The 19,472-nt window shown below is 45.5% G+C and overlaps 1 protein-coding gene across 4 annotated transcripts in view; it reads right to left on the reverse strand.

The window, feature by feature from the left end:
- Positions 1-1,843: 1,843 nt before the first annotated feature.
- LOC107143385 (inhibitor of carbonic anhydrase-like) overlaps positions 1,844-19,472 on the reverse strand; it is a 40,224-nt gene continuing 22,595 nt past the window's right edge. For 3 of the 4 annotated variants that reach the window (XM_048793942.1, XM_015487042.2, XM_048793943.1), the window contains exons 8-17: positions 18,569-18,740; positions 17,588-17,730; positions 15,419-15,509; positions 14,601-14,657; positions 11,909-12,064; positions 7,898-8,039; positions 5,018-5,082; positions 4,436-4,620; positions 2,991-3,177; positions 1,844-1,996 (exon numbers count right to left, since the gene is read on the reverse strand). In XM_048793942.1, coding sequence (XP_048649899.1) covers positions 1,962-1,996; positions 2,991-3,177; positions 4,436-4,620; positions 5,018-5,082; positions 7,898-8,039; positions 11,909-12,064; positions 14,601-14,657; positions 15,419-15,509; positions 17,588-17,730; positions 18,569-18,740 — 1,233 coding nt within the window. In that variant the 3' untranslated portion in view covers positions 1,844-1,961. Of the gene's footprint in view, positions 1,997-2,990; positions 3,178-3,950; positions 4,128-4,435; positions 4,621-5,017; positions 5,083-7,897; positions 8,040-11,908; positions 12,065-14,600; positions 14,658-15,418; positions 15,510-17,587; positions 17,731-18,568; positions 18,741-19,472 lie in introns of those variants that run through there. The other variant, XM_015487043.2, reaches the window with a different exon arrangement.

Here is a 19,472-nt window from a genome sequence, read left to right on the forward strand (position 1 = left end):
GGAAGCCACGTTCTATACTGGTTACTCTTTCACAGGCAGAATTTCACACTCATAAATCTGATTTTTAATAGTGTGCAACTAGGTTCCCATTTAGCATTCCCTGAGGCACTGCTACAGGCTGGGACTGTAACCACAGGTATCACAACCTCTCTGGTCAGAAGCTGACCTATGCGTGTGTCACTTATCACACATTCAGGAAGTGGACTAAATAAGTATTAAGATTTTATTTATTGAAGTTGTTTTAATATTTTACAATAAATGTGAACTAAGAGTTTGATTCCATAAATTTTAAATGTTAAAATTTTTTAAATGTGCAAAATCATTCCTTATCCATTCTTGTTATTATGTAAATCCTTGACACTTCACACACTTTTGAAAAAATTCTTTCATTTTTAAGACCTTTATTTTATTTATTTATTTTTATGCAGTGCAGAGGATCAAACCCAGTGCCTCACACATGCTAGGAAAGTGCTCTACCACTGAGCCACAGCCCCAGTTCCTTCACACACTTTTTGTGACATCTTTCTGCACCCTTGTAATCAATCACCTTGCAGACTCTTGGGGCAGATTTGTTGCTTGGATTATATTCGAATGACTTAATTTGTATAAAATAATCACAGTATAGGGAGGGAAGTCCAGCTAGTCTTATAGAGTTCTAAAAAGGAAAGGTGCAATGTAATAGATATTAAATTCAGAGCACAATTTTAATATAAAGAAATAGTTGGCTTTTTGGTTTTGTTTTTATTTTTTTGTGGCACTGGGGTTTGAACCCAGAGCTTTATACATGCAACTGAACTATATCCCCAGCCTGAAATAGTTTTTAAAAAAAAAAAAAAAAAAAAAACTGAGAACTTTCAGTGAAGTGTTCTGAAAAGACATAATTTTTATTTATTTTAATTTTTTGCAGTTATAATTCAGCTATAGCAAGAAATTGTAAAGATAACTGACGTTGGCATAGGTCCACATGGAGACAAATGAGAACGGGCCCCATGTAAGGATGGCCTTAGGCCTGAGCCTAAGCAACTCCAGTTTAAAACTCCAATTTGAAACCTGCAATCTCACCAGGCAGAACTAACAATGTGGCCTCCAATGTGGCCCTAAGGCACAAATAAGTCACTTCTCCCCACCATGACAAACTCAGAGTGAAGTCTCTGGCATGTTGTCCTCACCCCATAAGGGGGGAAGGCAAGAAAATCAGGGTGGGGACCACCAGACCAGATGCTTTAACCCCAGGGCAAATGATGTCACTAAGAAACCCGGTGGCAGCTGATCAGGATTGAAAGGGTTGGGGTCAAAAGCCCCGAAATTTAGTATAAATGAAGGAGCAAATGAACAGACATTCAGCCAGCCAACACTGATGCTTTCACTCTAGAGAACCTGATGAGGACCCAGACTGACATCTCAACTCTTCTCATCTTTGCTGATCCTCTGCGTTTTCCTCACTGCTCCCAAACTCTACAGCCACATCTTGACCCTGGTGAGAGTGGCAACTTCTCCCTAGGACCCTCTCCTCAACTGGCCGTCAGCTCCACCCCAGGAGAAGCCTGCCTTGGTTCTTGGCCTGATGACCGCAGTCTGAGTAAGTGGGCATCTGCTGGACTTAAAGCCTAAGGCTTGAGCTTTTGATCTGACACTTGAACTTAGCATGCAGAGTCTGTCATGAGCCTGTCATGATACAGTGTGTTTGCAATGCTTAGAATTAATCTAAAATTTATTTGCTGTGAATTGATGATGTCTACTGCAGTGCCTAGCATTAAGGATTGTCATTTTTCTTGATTAAGAACCTATAGAGTGAAATTTTATTAAGTGTTTTGAGTGAATAAAGCATTGACAAAGGCAGAGGTGCGTGGACATTCTTTATTTCTCCCCCTTGACTGCATAAGTCGCACCTTTTGCTTTCGTGACACCCCACCACATTTGAGGTTCCCAGCATCCACGTGGCTGCCCACCCTGAGCAGTTTTTACTTCCTGTGGAATGTGCAGGCTTCCAGAAGTTCTGTAAAGCATAACAAAAGAGAAAGACTGTCAAGTGCTGCTGATGCTTACTAAATACAGTTCTGCTGCTATTTTTTAAAAATAAGTGGTAGTTATAAAGTTTTGTGGTTTCATTTTTTTTGGTTTTTGTTTGTTAGTTTTGTACCAGGGATTGAACCCAGGGGCACTTAGCCACTGAGCCACATTCCCAGCCCTTTCTGATATTTTGTTTTGAGACAGGGTATTGCTAAGTCGCTTAGAGCCTTGCTAAGTCTGAAGCTGGCCTTGGACTTGTGATCCTCCTGCCTCAGCCTCCCCAGTTGCTGGGATTACAGGCGGGTGCTGCCATGAGCAGCTTAATAAAGATTTGTTTTAAATAGGCTCAAACGCCTTCTCTGTGCATTTTCCTTTTTTCCTGCTCTCATCATCTGTAACACATGATATAACTCAGCAAAAATTCAGGCAAACTCTCAGCAGTTTGTTTACTCCAGCTCTAGTTTTATTTCCCCAATTTATTTCTTTATGAGGCTATCTAAAAAACAAGGATAGCTAGAAAGGGCCTATGACAGAACTATGCTTTATCTGTTTCTATTAATAGTATTTACACATTTTACTTAAAACCTCTGAAACTTTGTCCTCTATGGGTATTGCATACAGTATATGTCATTTCCCAAGACCTCTCCCTGTATTGAAGTGCTCACACATTCTTCTCACTTTATGACCAAAATTACAGAAATACACACGGAAATAAGTTCAACTCCCACGTGATCTCAAATTCTACTGCAATCTTTTTCTCCTTCCAACAACTCAGCCTTTTTCGGAGGGTGTCTCTCACTGTTGCCTAATTGAGTCTCCTCCTCACTGATTCTGAATCCTCCTGCAGGGCAGGGAACAGCCCTCCAGGTCTTAGTGCTCCTGTCAATACCAGCCCAGGGCCTGGTACACACTTGTCCTTAGTACAAACATCTTTACCTTGAGCTCCAGGTTATTTCTCCTTGGTGTTCTATGCTACTTACCAGAGGTTAAGCATGGTTTCAAGTTAGCCATAGCCACAAGATATTCTGGCCCTAAGAATTTTTCATAAGTTGTTTTGTTCTGAAGGTTAGCCAGACATTCTGTGTCATCACTAAACAGCAGGTCCTTGGTGGAAGATTCAAACAGCTGGAACATCAAATATTCAAATCCATTTCTTCCAAAGAGCTCCTGGGTCAGACATACAGACAAACAGAGAGGGACCATGGGCCATAGGAAGCACAGAGGTATATGTTCTGCCCCAGAAGACCTTTGTCGGTTGGACTGCTCAACTCCAGCCCCGGGGAAACCCCGAGACAAGGCAACAGTTTCGGGGGGTAGGGGGTACTGCAGTAAAATGGCAGCAGACAACGTCTCTGGGTTCAAATCCCTGCTGTCTTTTTCTTGCTGTCTGACTTAGTTCCACTGAGCTCAGTGAATCTGTTCACTCATTTCCAGATGAAGATGGTAACACCAAATAGATGATGTATGTAAAGCAACTGGTAATAGAAAGAATTTTAAGTTTTCCACCATATCACTATCTGGCTAACCACCATGAGATGTTTCCAACTTTCTGGATCATACTTGCATGTCTTTCTGCCACCTGGACTCCTGGCTGCCTTATCTCTTCTCTGGATCTGTCCCTGGTACCCAATCATTTCTATCCCTTTGTTCCTTTCTCCTCTCTATCTCTGTCCATTTCCTCTGTGATCAAGGTAACAGCTTGTCCTATGTGGGAATCTTCCCAGGACCTCTTATTTTAACAACTTTTCCTGGGTTATCTTTTAACTGGGATGTGTGGGTGGTATATGCTAAGACACAGATTTCTTATTTGGGGAACATCCAAGAATGGGGTCCGCTAGCGCAAAGACAGAGGAAGCTTTGGGTTTTCTGTAAGAGATCACTTGGTTTAGGCAGGCTGCTACTCCATAAGATGAGCCCTTGCTGGCTCCCTGTAGCCATCATAAGGTGTCTGAATGTTGGCTTTTTAATGGTCATGAAACCCTGGACAGTGCCAAGCCTGCCCAGGTTTAGGAAACACTTTTGGATCCACCCACGAGTCAGCTTGATTAACCTCCATTCTGCCTTTCCTACATTTAGCTCAGCCTTGTGTGAAGGGCTCTGAGCCAACTCCTTTATTTCTGCAACAGAAGAAGAGAGAAAGGTTTAATTCCCCAGGTGCCATGAATCTGCTCCAAGTCAAGTGAGTCTTAGGCAGACACTCAGGTGCCCCTTGTCTGAGGTTTTCCCACTCTACTTGGATGTGCTAGATGGCCCCAGAGCAAGTGAGTATGGTTAACAGTTGTAATCAGAGGCAGGACTGGGAAACTCAGGTCCCACTGCCCAGGGAGAAAGGATGAGGCTTGGCTGAGCACATCTGTGCACCTCCACAAGCAAATTCAGAGCACTCAGTCAAAAAGGAGAGAGAGGGGGCCCTGGATAGCCATACCTGTTGGTTGAAGAGTATTCTGCGGACAAAATCTGCCTTATCTTTCCTTGAGACCACAGCATGATTTGGCACTGTAGCCAGATGGCAGCTGTGAGCCTCAGTCACAGGCTTCCTGGTGCCATCAGGACACAGCAACTCAAAGTCTTTCTGCTTCAGATTCTTAGCCCATGCCTCAGTGTTCTTTCCTGAGGGGAGAAAAGTGGGTCAGCCACAGCTGATGGTTTTGGTCAAGATGCCCTCCCTGGGACAATGGGAGTGACCACCAGTGCCTGGGAGAGTCACAAAGTAAGAAAGCTCTCAAAAATAAAACTAAAGGGACAAACTCACAATTCAGAACATTTTTGATGATGCTTTTTCAGTCCTGTTAAAGGCAAAGATCTCTTAAAACACGCCTGCGTGTTGGTCAGTTGGATTCAAGACCTGAGTGATAACCAACCCCAGCAGGTCTGACATGAAGAACTTTCTCATTCCCTAAATTTAAAACATTAGGACCAAAGTCACTGGAGTCTGGTAAGGTTGCCCTGCTGGGTGGTGACTCCACACAAGAGACTCAGATCTTTCTCAGGTGGGAAAGGCACATACCGTCAGTGTTCCGGAGGACAGCAGAGTGCCTCACAAAGGCCACATCTCCCTTCTCAACCAGACACCTGCACATGGAAGGCTGTGTCAGTGAGGAGAGTCAACAGTAGTGGAAAGGAGACACAGAGAGGGAGTCACAGTCCCTGGCCACACACACACACTTCCTCACAAGCAACCATAACACCCACACCATCCCTGGGCATTAGACTAGGGGATGTAACAGAAAAACAGAACTGTCTATAGAGTTTCGGTTATGCATAACCATCGTGCAGATCCTCATTCTAAAGACTGACCAGTTTCTCCAGAGGGGATGCTTGTGTTCTCCTAGTAACAGGGATATCCATGACTCTCTGGGTGAACCACAACTTTCAGCATCAGCAATTACAATCAGAGCGGAGGACGTGGCTTTGAAGGAGTTTTGATCATACTTAGATCTACTCAGGATCCACAAGAACGAATGTGCTTCACTAGATATTTGTTCACCCTTAATTTCATGAAAAATGTTTCTCTATGTTCAAGGTACATTCTTTAATATGAAATGTTGGACAGATTAGAAATCAGCCTTACGATATCCGGTCAGTTGGCAATGGCTATTAATCGTCAGGAGCACCTCTCGCTCCTGTCTTTGGGTGCCTCTATACCTAAATTTGGCAGGGGGTGGGGGGTGGTGGGGGTGTCCATTACTCTCATTCACATTTGCTGAATTCTCTCACCCCATTTCTTTCCTTCATGACCCCTTCAGAGAATCACAGTCCTGAACAGGCATGATCACCTGTCTTGGGTGTGTCTATACCCCAGGGCAAGGCAGACAGAAAGACCTTCCTGGATATTCCTTCCCTATGCCACACCAATGGTCCTCAAGATTGTAGGCTAGGGACCAGCAGCATCAGCGTGGCTGGAAATCTGTGAGAAATGCAAGCCTGGCCTTACCCAGACCTGGATGACAAACTCAGGAGGTGGGGTCCTGGAATATGCTTTCACAAGCCCTCATGCTAAGTGAAATAAGCCAATCCCCAAAAAACCACAGGCCAAATGTTTTCTCTCAAATGCTGATGCTAATCCATAACTGGGCGGGCGGGGGTTACAGATAGGGAAGAATGGAGGAACTTTGGATTGGACAAAGGGGAGAGAGGGGAGGGGAGGGAGTTTGGGGATGGGAAATATAGTAGAATGAGACAGACATTATTACCCTATGTACATGTGTGATTGCACAAATGGTGTGACTCTGCATTGTGTACAGAGAAATGAAAAGTGGTGCTCCATTTGTGTATAATGAGTCAAAATGCATTCTGCTGTCATGTACAACTAATTAGAACAAATTAAAAAATCTACCTCCTCATTGAGGCCTGTAGGGCTCTGAGCCATGGCCAGCACCTACTGTTCTACAGGTCACATGCCAGACCCTTCTCTCTCCACACTTGAACCCACAGACCTTCTTTGCTGACCTCAACCCAGCAAGATTCTTCCCATCCTCATGCCCTTGTCTTTGCTGACCCTTCTTCCTGTATTACTCTTCCCCAAAATTTTTTCAGGCCTGATTCCCTCTCATTATTTAATTTTCATCTCACCTAGACCCTCAACTTGCAAAAGACATCCTATCATGGCCACCTTTTCTAAAATTGCTTCTGGCCAGAGGCAGTGGCTCATACCTATAATCCCAATGGCTCAGGAGGCTGAGGCAAGAGGATCACAAGTTCAAAGCCAGCCTCAGCAACTTAGCGAGGCCGCAAGCAACTTAACGAGATCCTGTCTCAAAGTAAAAATTAAAAAGGGCTGGAGATGTGTCTCAGTGGTTAAGCACCCTTGGGTTCAATCCTCAGTACCAAAAAATAAAATAAAATAGTCCCTGATGACTGCAACATCACCCTGTAATAGTTTGGATGTTGACTGTCCCCAAGAGGGCCATGTGTTAAAAGCCAAGTCCCTAAGGTGATAGTATTGGAAGGTGGTGGTCCTTTGAGGAGGTGGGACCTTGGGGGAGGTCCTTAGGTTATTGGGGGGGTGCCCTTGAAGAGGATTGATGGAACCCAACCCCTCACTCTTTCTTTGCCTCCTGGCCATGAGGTAAGGGGTTTTGTTCCACAGTGTGCTCCCACCATGATGTGCTGCCTCATTACAGGCCTAAAAGCATTGAGTCCCCACAATCATGGACTGGAATCTCCAAAACCATGACTCAAGACAAACCTTATCTCCATATAAGCTAATTATCTCAGTCATTTTGTTACAGTGATGGAAAGCTGACTAATGAATCCCCCCTCCCTTGGTTCCTTGGCAGCACTTACAGTTGGACAGAGTCTTATCCTTTATTTTTGTGTTTATTGTCCTACTCTTCATGTGGGACTAGGAGTGGGTGGAAAGGGACAGGGACAGGACCATGTGTGTCTAATTGGCTAGTATAACTCCTCTACTTAGAACAGCATCTACCATATATTAGCTGTTCAATAAGTATTTCTTGAAAGGGTGGAAGAGCCCAGGAATGTCTGTTTTTAAAAGATACTCATCAGCCAGGTGTAAGAAGCAAGGTGACTGGTGTCCCTCCTGTGATTTTAAACTGAGTCTCTGACAGATTCCATGACTTGTCTACAGTCACACAGAAGAAAGGGGCAATAGGAGAATCAGGATGGTGGCTCTGCAGTCATCACTCTCACCCATCCCCAGGGCCTTGAGGTGCCCTCTCACCCATCCCCAGGGCCTTGAGGTGCCCTAAGTCACCTGGGCCTGAGGAGAGTGCTCTAGAACTGGACTGGACTTCAGTCCTTGGGGCCACTAGGAACTGCAGTAGTGTGATCTCTTATTATGGATCCTTCTAAATCAACACCCAGACGCTGGGGAAATGGAGAGAGTGAGAGACTGGAGTTAGTACAAATGGAAGTTAGTACTTGCCTGAGCGCCCCGCTGGAGCCGTAGTACTTCTCGTGGCTGTTGGGAGCACACATGTGGGCTGGATTGCTGCTGCCACCACACAGTGCACAGAGGTGGGAATCCGGATCAGACCCAGGGGCACAGCTGCGACTGAAGAACTCATCTGCAAAGAACAGCCAGAGTCAGCTCTTCCCATGACAGCAGGAAGGCCTCAGAGCTTTTTTTTTTTTTCTCTAAAAATTCTGTGCAAAGGCACAGAATTATTTGGTGACATATTTTGAAGATCAAGAATCAAAATCCATTGTAGCAAAATGAAACTGAACCCCTATCTCTCATCCCTGCACAAAACTCAAAGTGGATCACGGACCTGAGACCAGAGACCCTGCACCTACCAGAAGAGGTGCCAACTCTCTATTATGTTGGCTTAGGAGTCAAATTCCTCAATAGGACTCCTAAAGTGCAAGACATAAAATCAAAAATCAATAAATGGGATGGTATCAAACTAAAAAGCTTCTTCACAGCAAAGGAAACAATCAAGACATGAAGAGAGAGCCCACAGAACGGGAGAAAATCTTTGCCACCTGCACCTCAGATAGAGTGTTAATCTCCAGAATTTAAAAAGAACTCAAAAAACTTAACACCCAAGAAGTAAATAACCCAATCAATAAATAGGCAAAAGAACTGAACAGGCACTTCACAGAAGAAGAAATACAATCGGTTAACAAATATTTGGAAAAATGTTCAACATCTCTAGCAATTAGGGAAATGCAAATTAGAACTACACTGAGATTCCATCTCACTCCAGTCAGAATGGCAATTATCAAGAATACAAGTAACAATAACTGTTGGCAAGGATGTGGGGGGGAAAGGTACACTCATACATTGTTGGTGGGACTGCCAATTGGTGCAACCACTCTGCAAAGCAGAATGGAAATTCCTCAGAAAACTAGGAATGAAACCACCATTTGACTCAGTTATCCCACCCTTTAGTATATACCCAAAGGAGTCAAAATCAGCATACTACAGTAATGCAGCCATATCGATGTTTATAGTGGCTCAATTCACAACAGCTAAGCAATGGAACCAAACTAGGTGCTCTTCAATGGTCAAATGGATAAAGGAAATGTGGTATATATTTACAATGGAATATTATTCAGTCATAAAAAGAATGAAATTGTGATATTTGCCAGTAAATAGATGGAACTAGAGACTATCATGCTAAGTGAAATAAGCCAATCCTAAAAAACCAAAGGCTGAATATTCTCTCTGATACGGGCATGCTAACTCACAATAAATGAGGAAGGGAAGAATAAAAGTTCATAGGGTTAGATAAAGGGGAAAGGAAATGAAGGTAAGGTAGAGGGTGGGATTAGGAAGACAGCAGAATGAATTGGACATAACTTTCCTATGTTTCTATATGAATACATGACCAGTGTAACTCCACATCACGTACTCCCACAAGAATGGGAATTTATGCAGCATGTATGTACAATACACCAAAATACATTCTACTGTCATATGTATCTAAAAAGAAGAATTTCATAGAATAAAATATAAAAAGAAGTTCCAGCTGGAACAAAGTAAAGGGAAATCAACTCCAGATGGATCGGGGTCTGTGAGCCCAGAAGTCCACCTGTCCTGGCGCAGAGTAGTGGTGTCAAGGGACCGACACAGATCTTAGCCCTCTGAGAGGGGAAAGTGTAAGTCTTGGCTCGTTGAACCTGAACTACACACCTGCTGTCCTCTGCTGCCCTCAAGGATTGCCCTTGAGACTCCAAGTCAGGAAGGCATGGCCACCAAGGCCAGCACTCAAGTTCTGGGGGGCTCATCCATAAGGAAATTAGCCTAGGCCCTGCCCTTTCAGGAACCTTAAGCCTGGTGGGCAAGAGGCAGAAGTCAAGTAACCACAGCAGTGAATCCATGATCCCACCTCCATGTTCAAAGAAAAGGAATGTGGTTCTATGAGGCTACGGAGCTGGGAGGACGACGGGTGAGAGATAGAGAGTGAGGAGGTAGTCCCCAAGTAAGCAGCCAAGAGGAGCCTTCAGACCAGGGGGCCAGCACCAGCAAAAGGCTGTCTTGAGGTGCAGTGGAGGGAAAGGCACAGAGAGGTTCCTGGAGGTCACAGGGCTGGACCCCCACGTTAAGCAGCGGGGGAGCAAGCAAGACAGAGCCCAGGGAAACTTTGACATCACTGTGTAGCTGTGTTCTTCATCCCTAGAGAAAGGGGAGCCTCTGATGGGTTTTGGGCAATGCTGGGCCAGGGGTAGTAGGCAGGATGCAGTCCGATATGCATTGTGCAAAGATAGGCCCGGCAGTGGGGTAGCTGGGACCTGGGGCAGGAGGCCAGGGTTGATGAGGGCAGCGGGGACTAACACAGAGCAGAGGGGTGGGGAATGGGTGGCAGGAGGAGAAACGGACATGCTGGTGAGGGACGGGTATGTGGAGGGTGGCAGCTAGGTTTCCAGCCGGGTAAGTGGGTGGACTGTGGGTCCTCTATTACCCTAGGCACTTCTGGGATAAAGCCAGGCTCAGCAGAGATGACACATTCCATTTTAGACAGGTTGAGGTGATTGTGCTTTTCAAATATCTGACTAGATATGTCAAACAGACCAATATATACACGTCTGGAGAGATGTGTCCTGGGAAGAAGGACCCGAGAGTTCTCTATCTTTTTGTAACAACAGCAGCCAACGTGGATTTTGTGCTTAGCACATGCTTAGCTTTGTGGCACTCCTTTTCGTGCTAATGGAACCGCACGGGTGGATGTGAGCACTTGGGGATTGGAGGAAAGAGGTGCTTTATGCATCTCAAACATTTCTTAAATTTGTTAGGAAAGGGGGATCTTGTAGGGGTAGGAGAAAAACCAAGACTGTGTTGTTTTTTTTCACAAAATCCAGGAAATAATGTTTGAAGGGGACTTGAGGAAATGGTGCTGAGAGGTCAAGAGGAAGGAGCTGGGCACACCCTTCCAGGAGAACAACATGGAGGGCACTGGTGGAATATGCTGCCGATCCAGACAGCGGGTTGCTGAGGAGCAGGTGGGCAGTGGGTAGTTCAGACAATGCTTTGAGGATACCTGGCAGTAAAGGGAGGAGGAAGAAAAATCAGGAGCTAGAGGAGATTATTGGGAGGAGGGGGTGAGTTTTAAAGATGGAAGGCATTGGGTGTGTTGACTTGTTGAAAGAAATCGTTGCACATACCAGAGGAAGAGTAAACAGAGGGTCTGAGACTCTGGAGGGGAGGCTGGTGGGGTGACCAACACCCAGGTGCAGACAGAGAGACTGGCTGGAGAAAGGAGGAGGCCCACAGCTTCAGCAGTGGGAAGCTGAAGGGGAACCTTTCTAATGGCTTCAAGCATCTCCTGTAGGTGCCCAATCAACCATCGGCTGAGAAAGACTGGCAGATGGGTGAGGGTTTGAGGTGTGTGAACCATTAGACCATTAGGGTAACAAAGTGTGGAGCAGAGAATCTGAGGGCTTGTGAGTGTCGGCTGGAGCATTTGCAGTGACATGAACTGCTCTGCTGCCCTGTGACAGGTGACATTCTCCAGGTGTGTCAGCTGCCCGGACAGCAAGTCATGCTGCAGGGGTTCTGCAGGGCTGGGATTTGTCAGATAGGTGGGGAATGCAGAGGAGCAGGAGCTGTTTAGGTTCTGGCAAAAATAAGCTGAAAAGACTCGTGTGAGAATCTAAGCGAGATTGACGTGAAAGACACAGCCCTCAGGGACTTAATGGTGGACATTTTGCAATTAAGAAAGCAACACAATTTGGATTTCATGTGAAAAAATCATACACACACACACACATCCTCACCCCACTCTTGTTTTGCTTGTTTCCTGAGCAATTTGAGAGACTTCAGGAATAGAGCTACTTCCCTGAGAGCTGCCTTTGGGACCAAGCGGGTGAGGAGAAAGGGGCACCCTCAGTGTCTGGCAACCCCACCCCCACTTATGGAATTCCTTGCCATTCATCCAGCAGAATTTCTCCCCAGGCACACACCCAACCAGGAAGACCTCCAGAACACACTCACCAAATTTACAGGACCCGGTTTGGTGGTGTATTAAACCCATGGGGATGTTCCAGCCTGCGGAAGTGCCCACCGCAGTGTGGCAGGACTTCTTGCCTCGCAGCGTGTGCCAAGTGACATCAGCATCGGATTTCTTCACCACGGCCACGACGTAATAACCTTGCAGGGGAGATACCAACATGCAACTTATTTTTTTGCGGGGGGGAGGTTGGAAGGAGGGAGGAGGATGGAGGACATAAGTGAGATCTGACCAGCCTTCTTCACCAAGCCATTGAATGGCATCTCCACATGGTGTCCAACGTGAGCTGGACATTCTCTATCTCCATTCCATCCACCCCAGCCCCCCTTGGCTGTGGATGTGAAAACAACACTTTCAATGTTTTCTTGCAGTTAAATCCTTAGCAGAAATCAGAATGTGTGACATTGGGAGAGTGGAAGTGACCCAGGGGTCCCCTGCCTTCCCTTTCGATTCTTTCTCCTAGGAAACAAAGTCAGGAAGTATGAGGTCTTTCTGTCCATCTCTCCCTTCTCCACACTAATAGAGCAGAGGCTATTACAGCAACTGCAGGAGCAACAGCAGTGTGGGTTCTCGTCTCCACCCCGGCTCACGGCTATAGGGCATGCGGTAAAATCACTGCACTTGGGGAGGTCTTGGATGTGGGAGCTATCCTAGAGAGTCAGTTCCATTTCTTCTGGGTGGGAGTCATTCCAGTAACCTAGGGTCTACTTTTTACTAACACTGAGATCCCGATATTAAATTCCTGTCTGCTTAAAATAATGCTTAACTCCTTCACTGATTTCTCACTAATGCCTGTCCTTTCAAGCCAAGAGCCAGACCTTCTCAGAGAAGATCCAAGTTTTCTGAGCAAGTTTGCTCAAGGGAAAAAAATAATATACATACATACATACATATATACATATATATATATGCATATGTATATACCTACATACATAAGATACTTATATACTATATATTTATAATATATGTATATATACATGTAAGTATACGTATTTAGAAATGAATTTCAGTATAATCATTGCAAATTGGGGGGGGTGTATATAGGGAGTGCTGACATACAATTTAATACTCCAGCACACTCTGAAAATGCATTCTAGAGGTGTTGCTGCTAGCCTCTGCCTGCTGCTCCCCTTAGGAGATGGGAACACCTTGAACTCCTCATCTTACTCTAGCAGGGACCCTCCCAATACCTATCATTATTAGGTCCTGGGCCAAAGATACAAAAACTACCACACCCCAGACGCATCTACACACGTGTACCTGCATGTATTGCACATGCACCCTACTGTTGCAATGGAATCCGTCTATGTATTCTTTTCTGCAAGTTGCTTTATTCCTCCTCAGTAGTATATTGTGGACATCTTTTTGATTCAACAGAACTAGACATAGCTATCTCATTCTGATGGTGGAATCTAAGGTATGGCCTCTTACCTGGATTTATTGTGTTATAGTCCCCCTACTAATGGGCATTTATATTGAGACCCATTTTGTCTCATCACAAGCCACAAATTTATATAACTCTTTGTACCTATGAGAGTGCACCTTAAGTATGTCTGTTTAATTGCAGTTCATTAGAAAGAACTTTAATAACTTCTTTCTTAATTTCTTATCTTACTGCATTCACTTCCAAAACAATGCTGCCTATCTTTGGTGGGACTGGGTAGTCTTGCCTTATTCCTGGCTCTAGAAAATTATCATTAAGTCCCAAGTTCTCAATTCTATGAATTTTTCAACAAAATTGGCATGGGTGCATTAAAATAGAGTTGGAAATAATAATTCTGAAGCTTATGTAATATTATGATATCAATTAATATTATTATTCTGTATTATATTTAAGTTTTTATAGGTGTTCAACATCTGGGACAATGGAACAAAATGGGTTACTATTTCAGTTTTCCTGTCCAAATATTATATAACTGAATTGTGCCTGTTGAGTAAGGCCTGACTACAAAATGGAATTGGCTAAATTAGAATCATAAATCTTGGCCGACCTCGGTAGCGCACACCTGTAATCCCAGTGGCTCAGGAGGCTGAGGCAAGAGGATCTCAAGTTCAAGGCCAGCCTCAGCAACTTGGCAAGGCTCTAAGCAACTCAGTGAGACCCTGTCTTAAAATAAAAAATAAAAAGAGTCGGGGATGTGGCTTAGTGGTTAAGCACCCCTGAGTTCAAACCCTGGTACCAAAAAAAAAAAAAAATCCTAAATCTTCAGAATTAGAAAATAGTGTGGCTTGACACCAAAACAACCACACATGCACACTCCTTTTCTGGGTGCTGTAGATCAGATCTCTACCTACTCCAGTACGGAAAAGTCACAGTCAGCATGGCAGACACAAGGCCAGGGTGCCAGTCACTTCCTAAATGACCTCAGCCACTTAGCCTCTAGGAGCCTGAATTTCTCCTCAGTAAAATGGTGACAGGGAAATCCACACTGGAGCGCTGGTGAGGAGGGTCCAATGCACTAATGGGAGCGTATGTCCAGTAGGAACGGCAAGGGGAGGTTGCACCCTAGACGTGCAGCAGTGCTGCTGGGGACAGAGGCCAAGCCAGCTTTGCATGTTAACAATGAACTGCGGTGGCTGCTGCTCCTTTTTCTTCCCCAAATCTAATAATAATCCCTTGTGTCTCCCAACAGCAGGTCTCCACCTCTGAGTCCTGGCATCTCTGATCCCACTCACCTTCCAAGGGGGCATTCACACACTTTGACCCAAGCCGCTCACTGCCCTGTTTGGGTTCTACAAAGAAAAAGAGGAACAGTCACAGTTAGGGGCACTAAACTCCTTCACAGTACTCCACCTGAAGTTAGGAGCTTCCATGGTACAACAAGGCAAGACTGGTCCCCTTCCCATTGACCCTCAGGGGGCTTCATCTCATCGACCTCCCATCACATGTCCTCGTGATGGACCAGATCCTGGATCACACATATCCTCTGCAACGTGCATGTGGCAAGAATAAAATGAGAAGCACTAACTAAGCACTTTATCATTGGTTGTCAATTAGCTAAGGTTCTGCAAGCCCCTTTAATCTCCTCTCTCCCTGCTCTTTGCCATCTGAACATTAGGTTCCATCCCATAATCTCCTCAATACTCAGGCGGGTATAAAAGAAAGAAAAAGAGATGCATTGAAGGGGAGGAGAGGCAGAGACCACTGCAGATCTCGGCAAAGACCCCTTTGCATTAGCTGTGTGCAATCCCCTGTCATCTCCTGAGTTAGCAGACAGCTCTAACACAGGGGCGATTCGTCGGCCCTGGGCAGACTCTGCAGTGCATCCTCCAATGCTGCTCTCTCAGCAACAAAGGTATTATTTCAAGATCTTTCTTGACCTTTCAAGTCCTGCATCTGTATCTTCCCGATTTCTGACTTTGGGGAGGGGTGTTTTACCTACTAGCTATACTTCAACAACAACTACTGTTATCTTGTCTCTGAGCTTCATTCCTTCTTCATCTTTTTATGTCCATGCCCGGCGGAAAACAGAGAGGTGCACCCCTTCGCTTACCATAATTCTCTGCCAGGACAGGCACCAGGCCACAGTGGCCTGCTATGTAGACAAATCCTCCATCCAAGCTCATGGCATCAGCGTCTCCTTTCTGAGGTTAAGAAACAAATCAATGATGCTACAGCAAGACTGTCTCCTTCCCACTGACCCTCAGAGGGCTTCATCTCATTGGCCTCACATCACATGTCCTTGTGATGGACCAGATCATGGATCACCCATACTTCTGCCACATATGTGGGCTTTAGAAACTGGACATGCCTTTGGCCTGTTGATCCTAGAATGAGTGCCTGAAGCCAGGCCATGCTCTCTGGACTTCTCTGTCCTCCCAGGAGACCCAGCTGCTCCTAGGAGACCCATGCCAAGTCCCGGACATGCCCTCACCTCACTGTGACCATCGTCAACTCAACAGTCCACATGGCCAGACTCAGGGACTGTGTGCAGGTTTCTATGGAGCATGATTTCCTTCCAATAATGAAATTCAAATCTGTTCACATAATCCCACTAGCACTGTACTCACAACCCTGGCACAACAAAGGTTCTCAATAAAAAACTAATTACTCTAAATAATCAATGAATAATCGACTTATTATTTTAATTAGGATTTCCAACCACAGAGCAAAAAATGTATACTTATAGTCATAAATAAGGTCATTGTTAGGGTATGGATGTGATGTGTCCCCCAAAAACTCAGGTGTGAGACAATGCAAGAAAGTTCAGAGAAGAAATGATTGGGTTGGGAGGGTCTTAACCCTATCAATGAATAAATCCCCTAATAGGGATTAACTGAGTGGTAACTGAAGGGGTAGGGTATGGCCAGAGGAGATGGGAATTGGGGCATGGCTTTGGGGTATATATATATTTGTATCTGGCAAGTGGAGTCTCTCTCTCTCTCTGCTTTCTGATCATCATGTGAGCTGCTGCCCTCTGCCACACTCTTCCACCATGATGTTCAGCCTCACTTCGAGCCCTAAGGAATGGAGCCAGCCTTCTATGGACCAAGACCTCTGAAACCGTGAGCCCTCCAATAAACTTTTCCTCCTCTATAGTTGTGCTGGTCAGATCCTTTTAGTCACAGCAGTGAAAAAGCTGACTAAAACAGGCATCGAGATAAAAATACACAGACACATAAACACTGTTCACTTTGACATATCAGCTGTCCTAGAAATTTAAAAAATAGCAACTACAGCAGCACGATCTTGCCAAATCTTTAATATGTCCCAGGCTATTTCCTAAACATTGTACAGTGATTACCTTATGTATTCCTCATAAACTCAAATAAGGCAGGTCTTATAATTTCTCTTCTCAGACAGATTAACAAACAGAAGCAGAGGGAAATTTAATAATTTGCAATCCTTCTGCCTCAGCCTCTGAAGTCACTGGGATTACAGGCATGTGCCACCTTGCCCAACTCAAGTCTTTAAATTATAATGATATCCAACATTTATTGACTGATCATTCTATGCTAGGCAATGTTCCGAGCACTTAAGTTGTAATTCTTACAACTGGAAAATTTAGGAGATAAATATATTTAACTAGCAAAATCTTAATCCTATGGGTTGGTACCAGGTTTACCAAATTTAGGATCTTCTCAAGAAAGACTGCTGTACAGTCTCCTCAGAGTATCAGTTTTTTAGTCTTTTGTGTTTAATTCTTTTTCCAAATTGCAAAAAAATACTAACTGCCCACAGAGAAATGGAAAGTTTATAACACAGTTTCATCACTCAGAAATGATGGGACGATGATCTCTAAGTGGTGAAGGTGTGAATTATTTTGTTAACTGGGGAAGGTGTGAATGATTTTGTTAATTTTTCATGGATCTGCCAACATGTAGGAAGATTTTTATGATCAGAAAAAAATTGAGGGCTGACAAGGTCGATCAGCACTGACAATCCACAGTGGCCCTGACCACACCCTAGAATGCGCCCCTACTCCCCACAGCTCCTGTGCAGGACATCCCAAGGATCCCAGACTCCAGAGCTGAGCCCAAGGAGTCTAACTCTGCTTCTGCCTGGTAGGTGGAGTGGCCCATGGGGAAAGTGGGGTGGGGATTTGGAGTGTGTTGGGGTAGCGTGTTAGCGTGGAGACCGGTGAGGAGGCTGGGAAGGGGCAAAAGCACGTGGCAAAAGCACGCTGTGTCTGAGTGAGCGCAGCTGTAGAGGGACCCCCTACCACAATGGCGGCAATGCAGTCCTCAGGAGTCTCCTCCATGGTGCACACCAGGGCACCACCGCTCACTGCACTCCACTGGTCACACTTGGCCTTCTCCTGGTGGCCCACTGCACACCACTGTACCTTCTGGGAGTCTTCCACACCTGGGATGGGTGGAGAATAGTCAGGGATCCAAACGAAGCTCCAGATGGCTGCAGAGTGGCTGCCCAAGGAACTCCCCACTGACAATAGCAAAGTGCCTTATCCCAGGACACGGCTTGGTTCTCAGGATGAGCACCAAAGGTAAAGATTTCCCTCACTTCTGCTCTCACCTCCAGCATCAATTCCCCAGGGAGGCCTCAGAGCCCCAGTCCAAATCGGAACCATCTGGAACTTTCCCTTACAGGACGAGGCTTCCCATCAGGGGAGCGGGCCCCAGCTGGGAGTCACGTGTTCTGGGTGGGCCTGATCTCCTCCCCTTGCCCAATGTCTTTCCTCACCACCCTGTGCCCACCTCCAACATGGTGGCAACCCTATTGTAGATGCTTGATGACTATTGATTGATTAGTGAGAGGCAAAAATAGAGAAGGAAAGAAGAAATCAACTATGTGAATCCAAAGGAAGGCAGGAACTGGACTAAAAACCTCCAGAATCCTAGTTCTGCTCCTGATGGTGGTAGAGCCCCTGTTCGCGCTCCCGTTCAGAACGGACTATTCTCCCTGTGAATCAGACCTGTCTCTGGGCTGGTCTCCAGAACCATCATTACTTCAAGTCTTCCATAATAGGAAGATCTTCGAAACCCTTTTGTAATCATATAACTTAGGCCTTTCTCCCAACTTAGAAGAAAATCCACCCATTAACCCAGCTCAGTTGGTAGCTCCCACGGGCTCTGCAGGCTGGGAAGGTTGCATGAGGCCTGGAGGTACCAGGAAAGCCTCAACCCATGGTCCCTGCCCTGCCTGCTGCCCAAGATGGCCAGGCCCCTCCCAGAACCTTCCATACCTCCCTTTAGATGCTGAGTGAGAGAATAGTACTCATAGCCCAGGTACAGCTTGGCGTCCATCTTACGGGGGACCCTTAGAAACCCATGGGCGGCGTCGGTAAACAGCAGGTCTTTCCCCAGAGGGGAGCCGAAGAGCTGGAATCCTGAAGACTTGTCCTTTCCAAAATGTTCCTGTTCACAGGAAAAAAAGGAAGAGTGAAGGAGAGAGATTGGCATTGAGGTAAAGAGAAAGGTCAAACAAACCCAAAGCCAGATGAACCACGCTCCAGAAATATGAAATGGAAAATTCCAGAAATAAACAATAAACTTTAACTCTTATTGCCATATATTGTCGTAATTATTCTGGTTTGTAAATTATTTTGTTAATTTCTTCCTGTGCCTAATTTATTAGCTAAACTTTATCATGGGTTTGAACGTATAGGAAAAAAAACATACTACAGTTGGTCCCCAATTTATAATAGCTTGACTTAGAATTTTGTAATGTTATAACGGGTTTATCTGGACATAACTCATCATAAATTGAGGAGCATCTATGTAGGGTTCGGTGCTATCCATGGATTCAGACATCCGTGGAGGGTCTTGGAATGTATCCCCACAGATAAGGAGGGACCACAGTGAAGGCCTGAGCACAAGGACAGTGGCCAGGACCTCTGACATCCTTGAGGCTCGTGGTGTTCTCCAGTGTCTCCAGGAAATGCTTTACTCAAATCTCAGCTGGTGGCCTTGAGTGGGGCCTCAGGGAGACTGCCGGGGGTTGCCCCCAGATCTGTACAAAGGGGTACCAGGTGGTCCTGTGTCAAGCAGCTGCCCCTCTCCAAGATGGGCTTCTGCTCTGTGCTCCCAGGAGCAGTGGGGAAGGCTGCCTCGTTCTTGACTGATGTCCCCACTGGCTCTGGTGGTCTT

Source organism: Marmota marmota, unplaced genomic scaffold, assembly GCF_001458135.2.
Source record: "Marmota marmota marmota unplaced genomic scaffold, marMar, whole genome shotgun sequence".
Taxonomy (NCBI): Eukaryota; Metazoa; Chordata; class Mammalia; order Rodentia; family Sciuridae; genus Marmota; species Marmota marmota.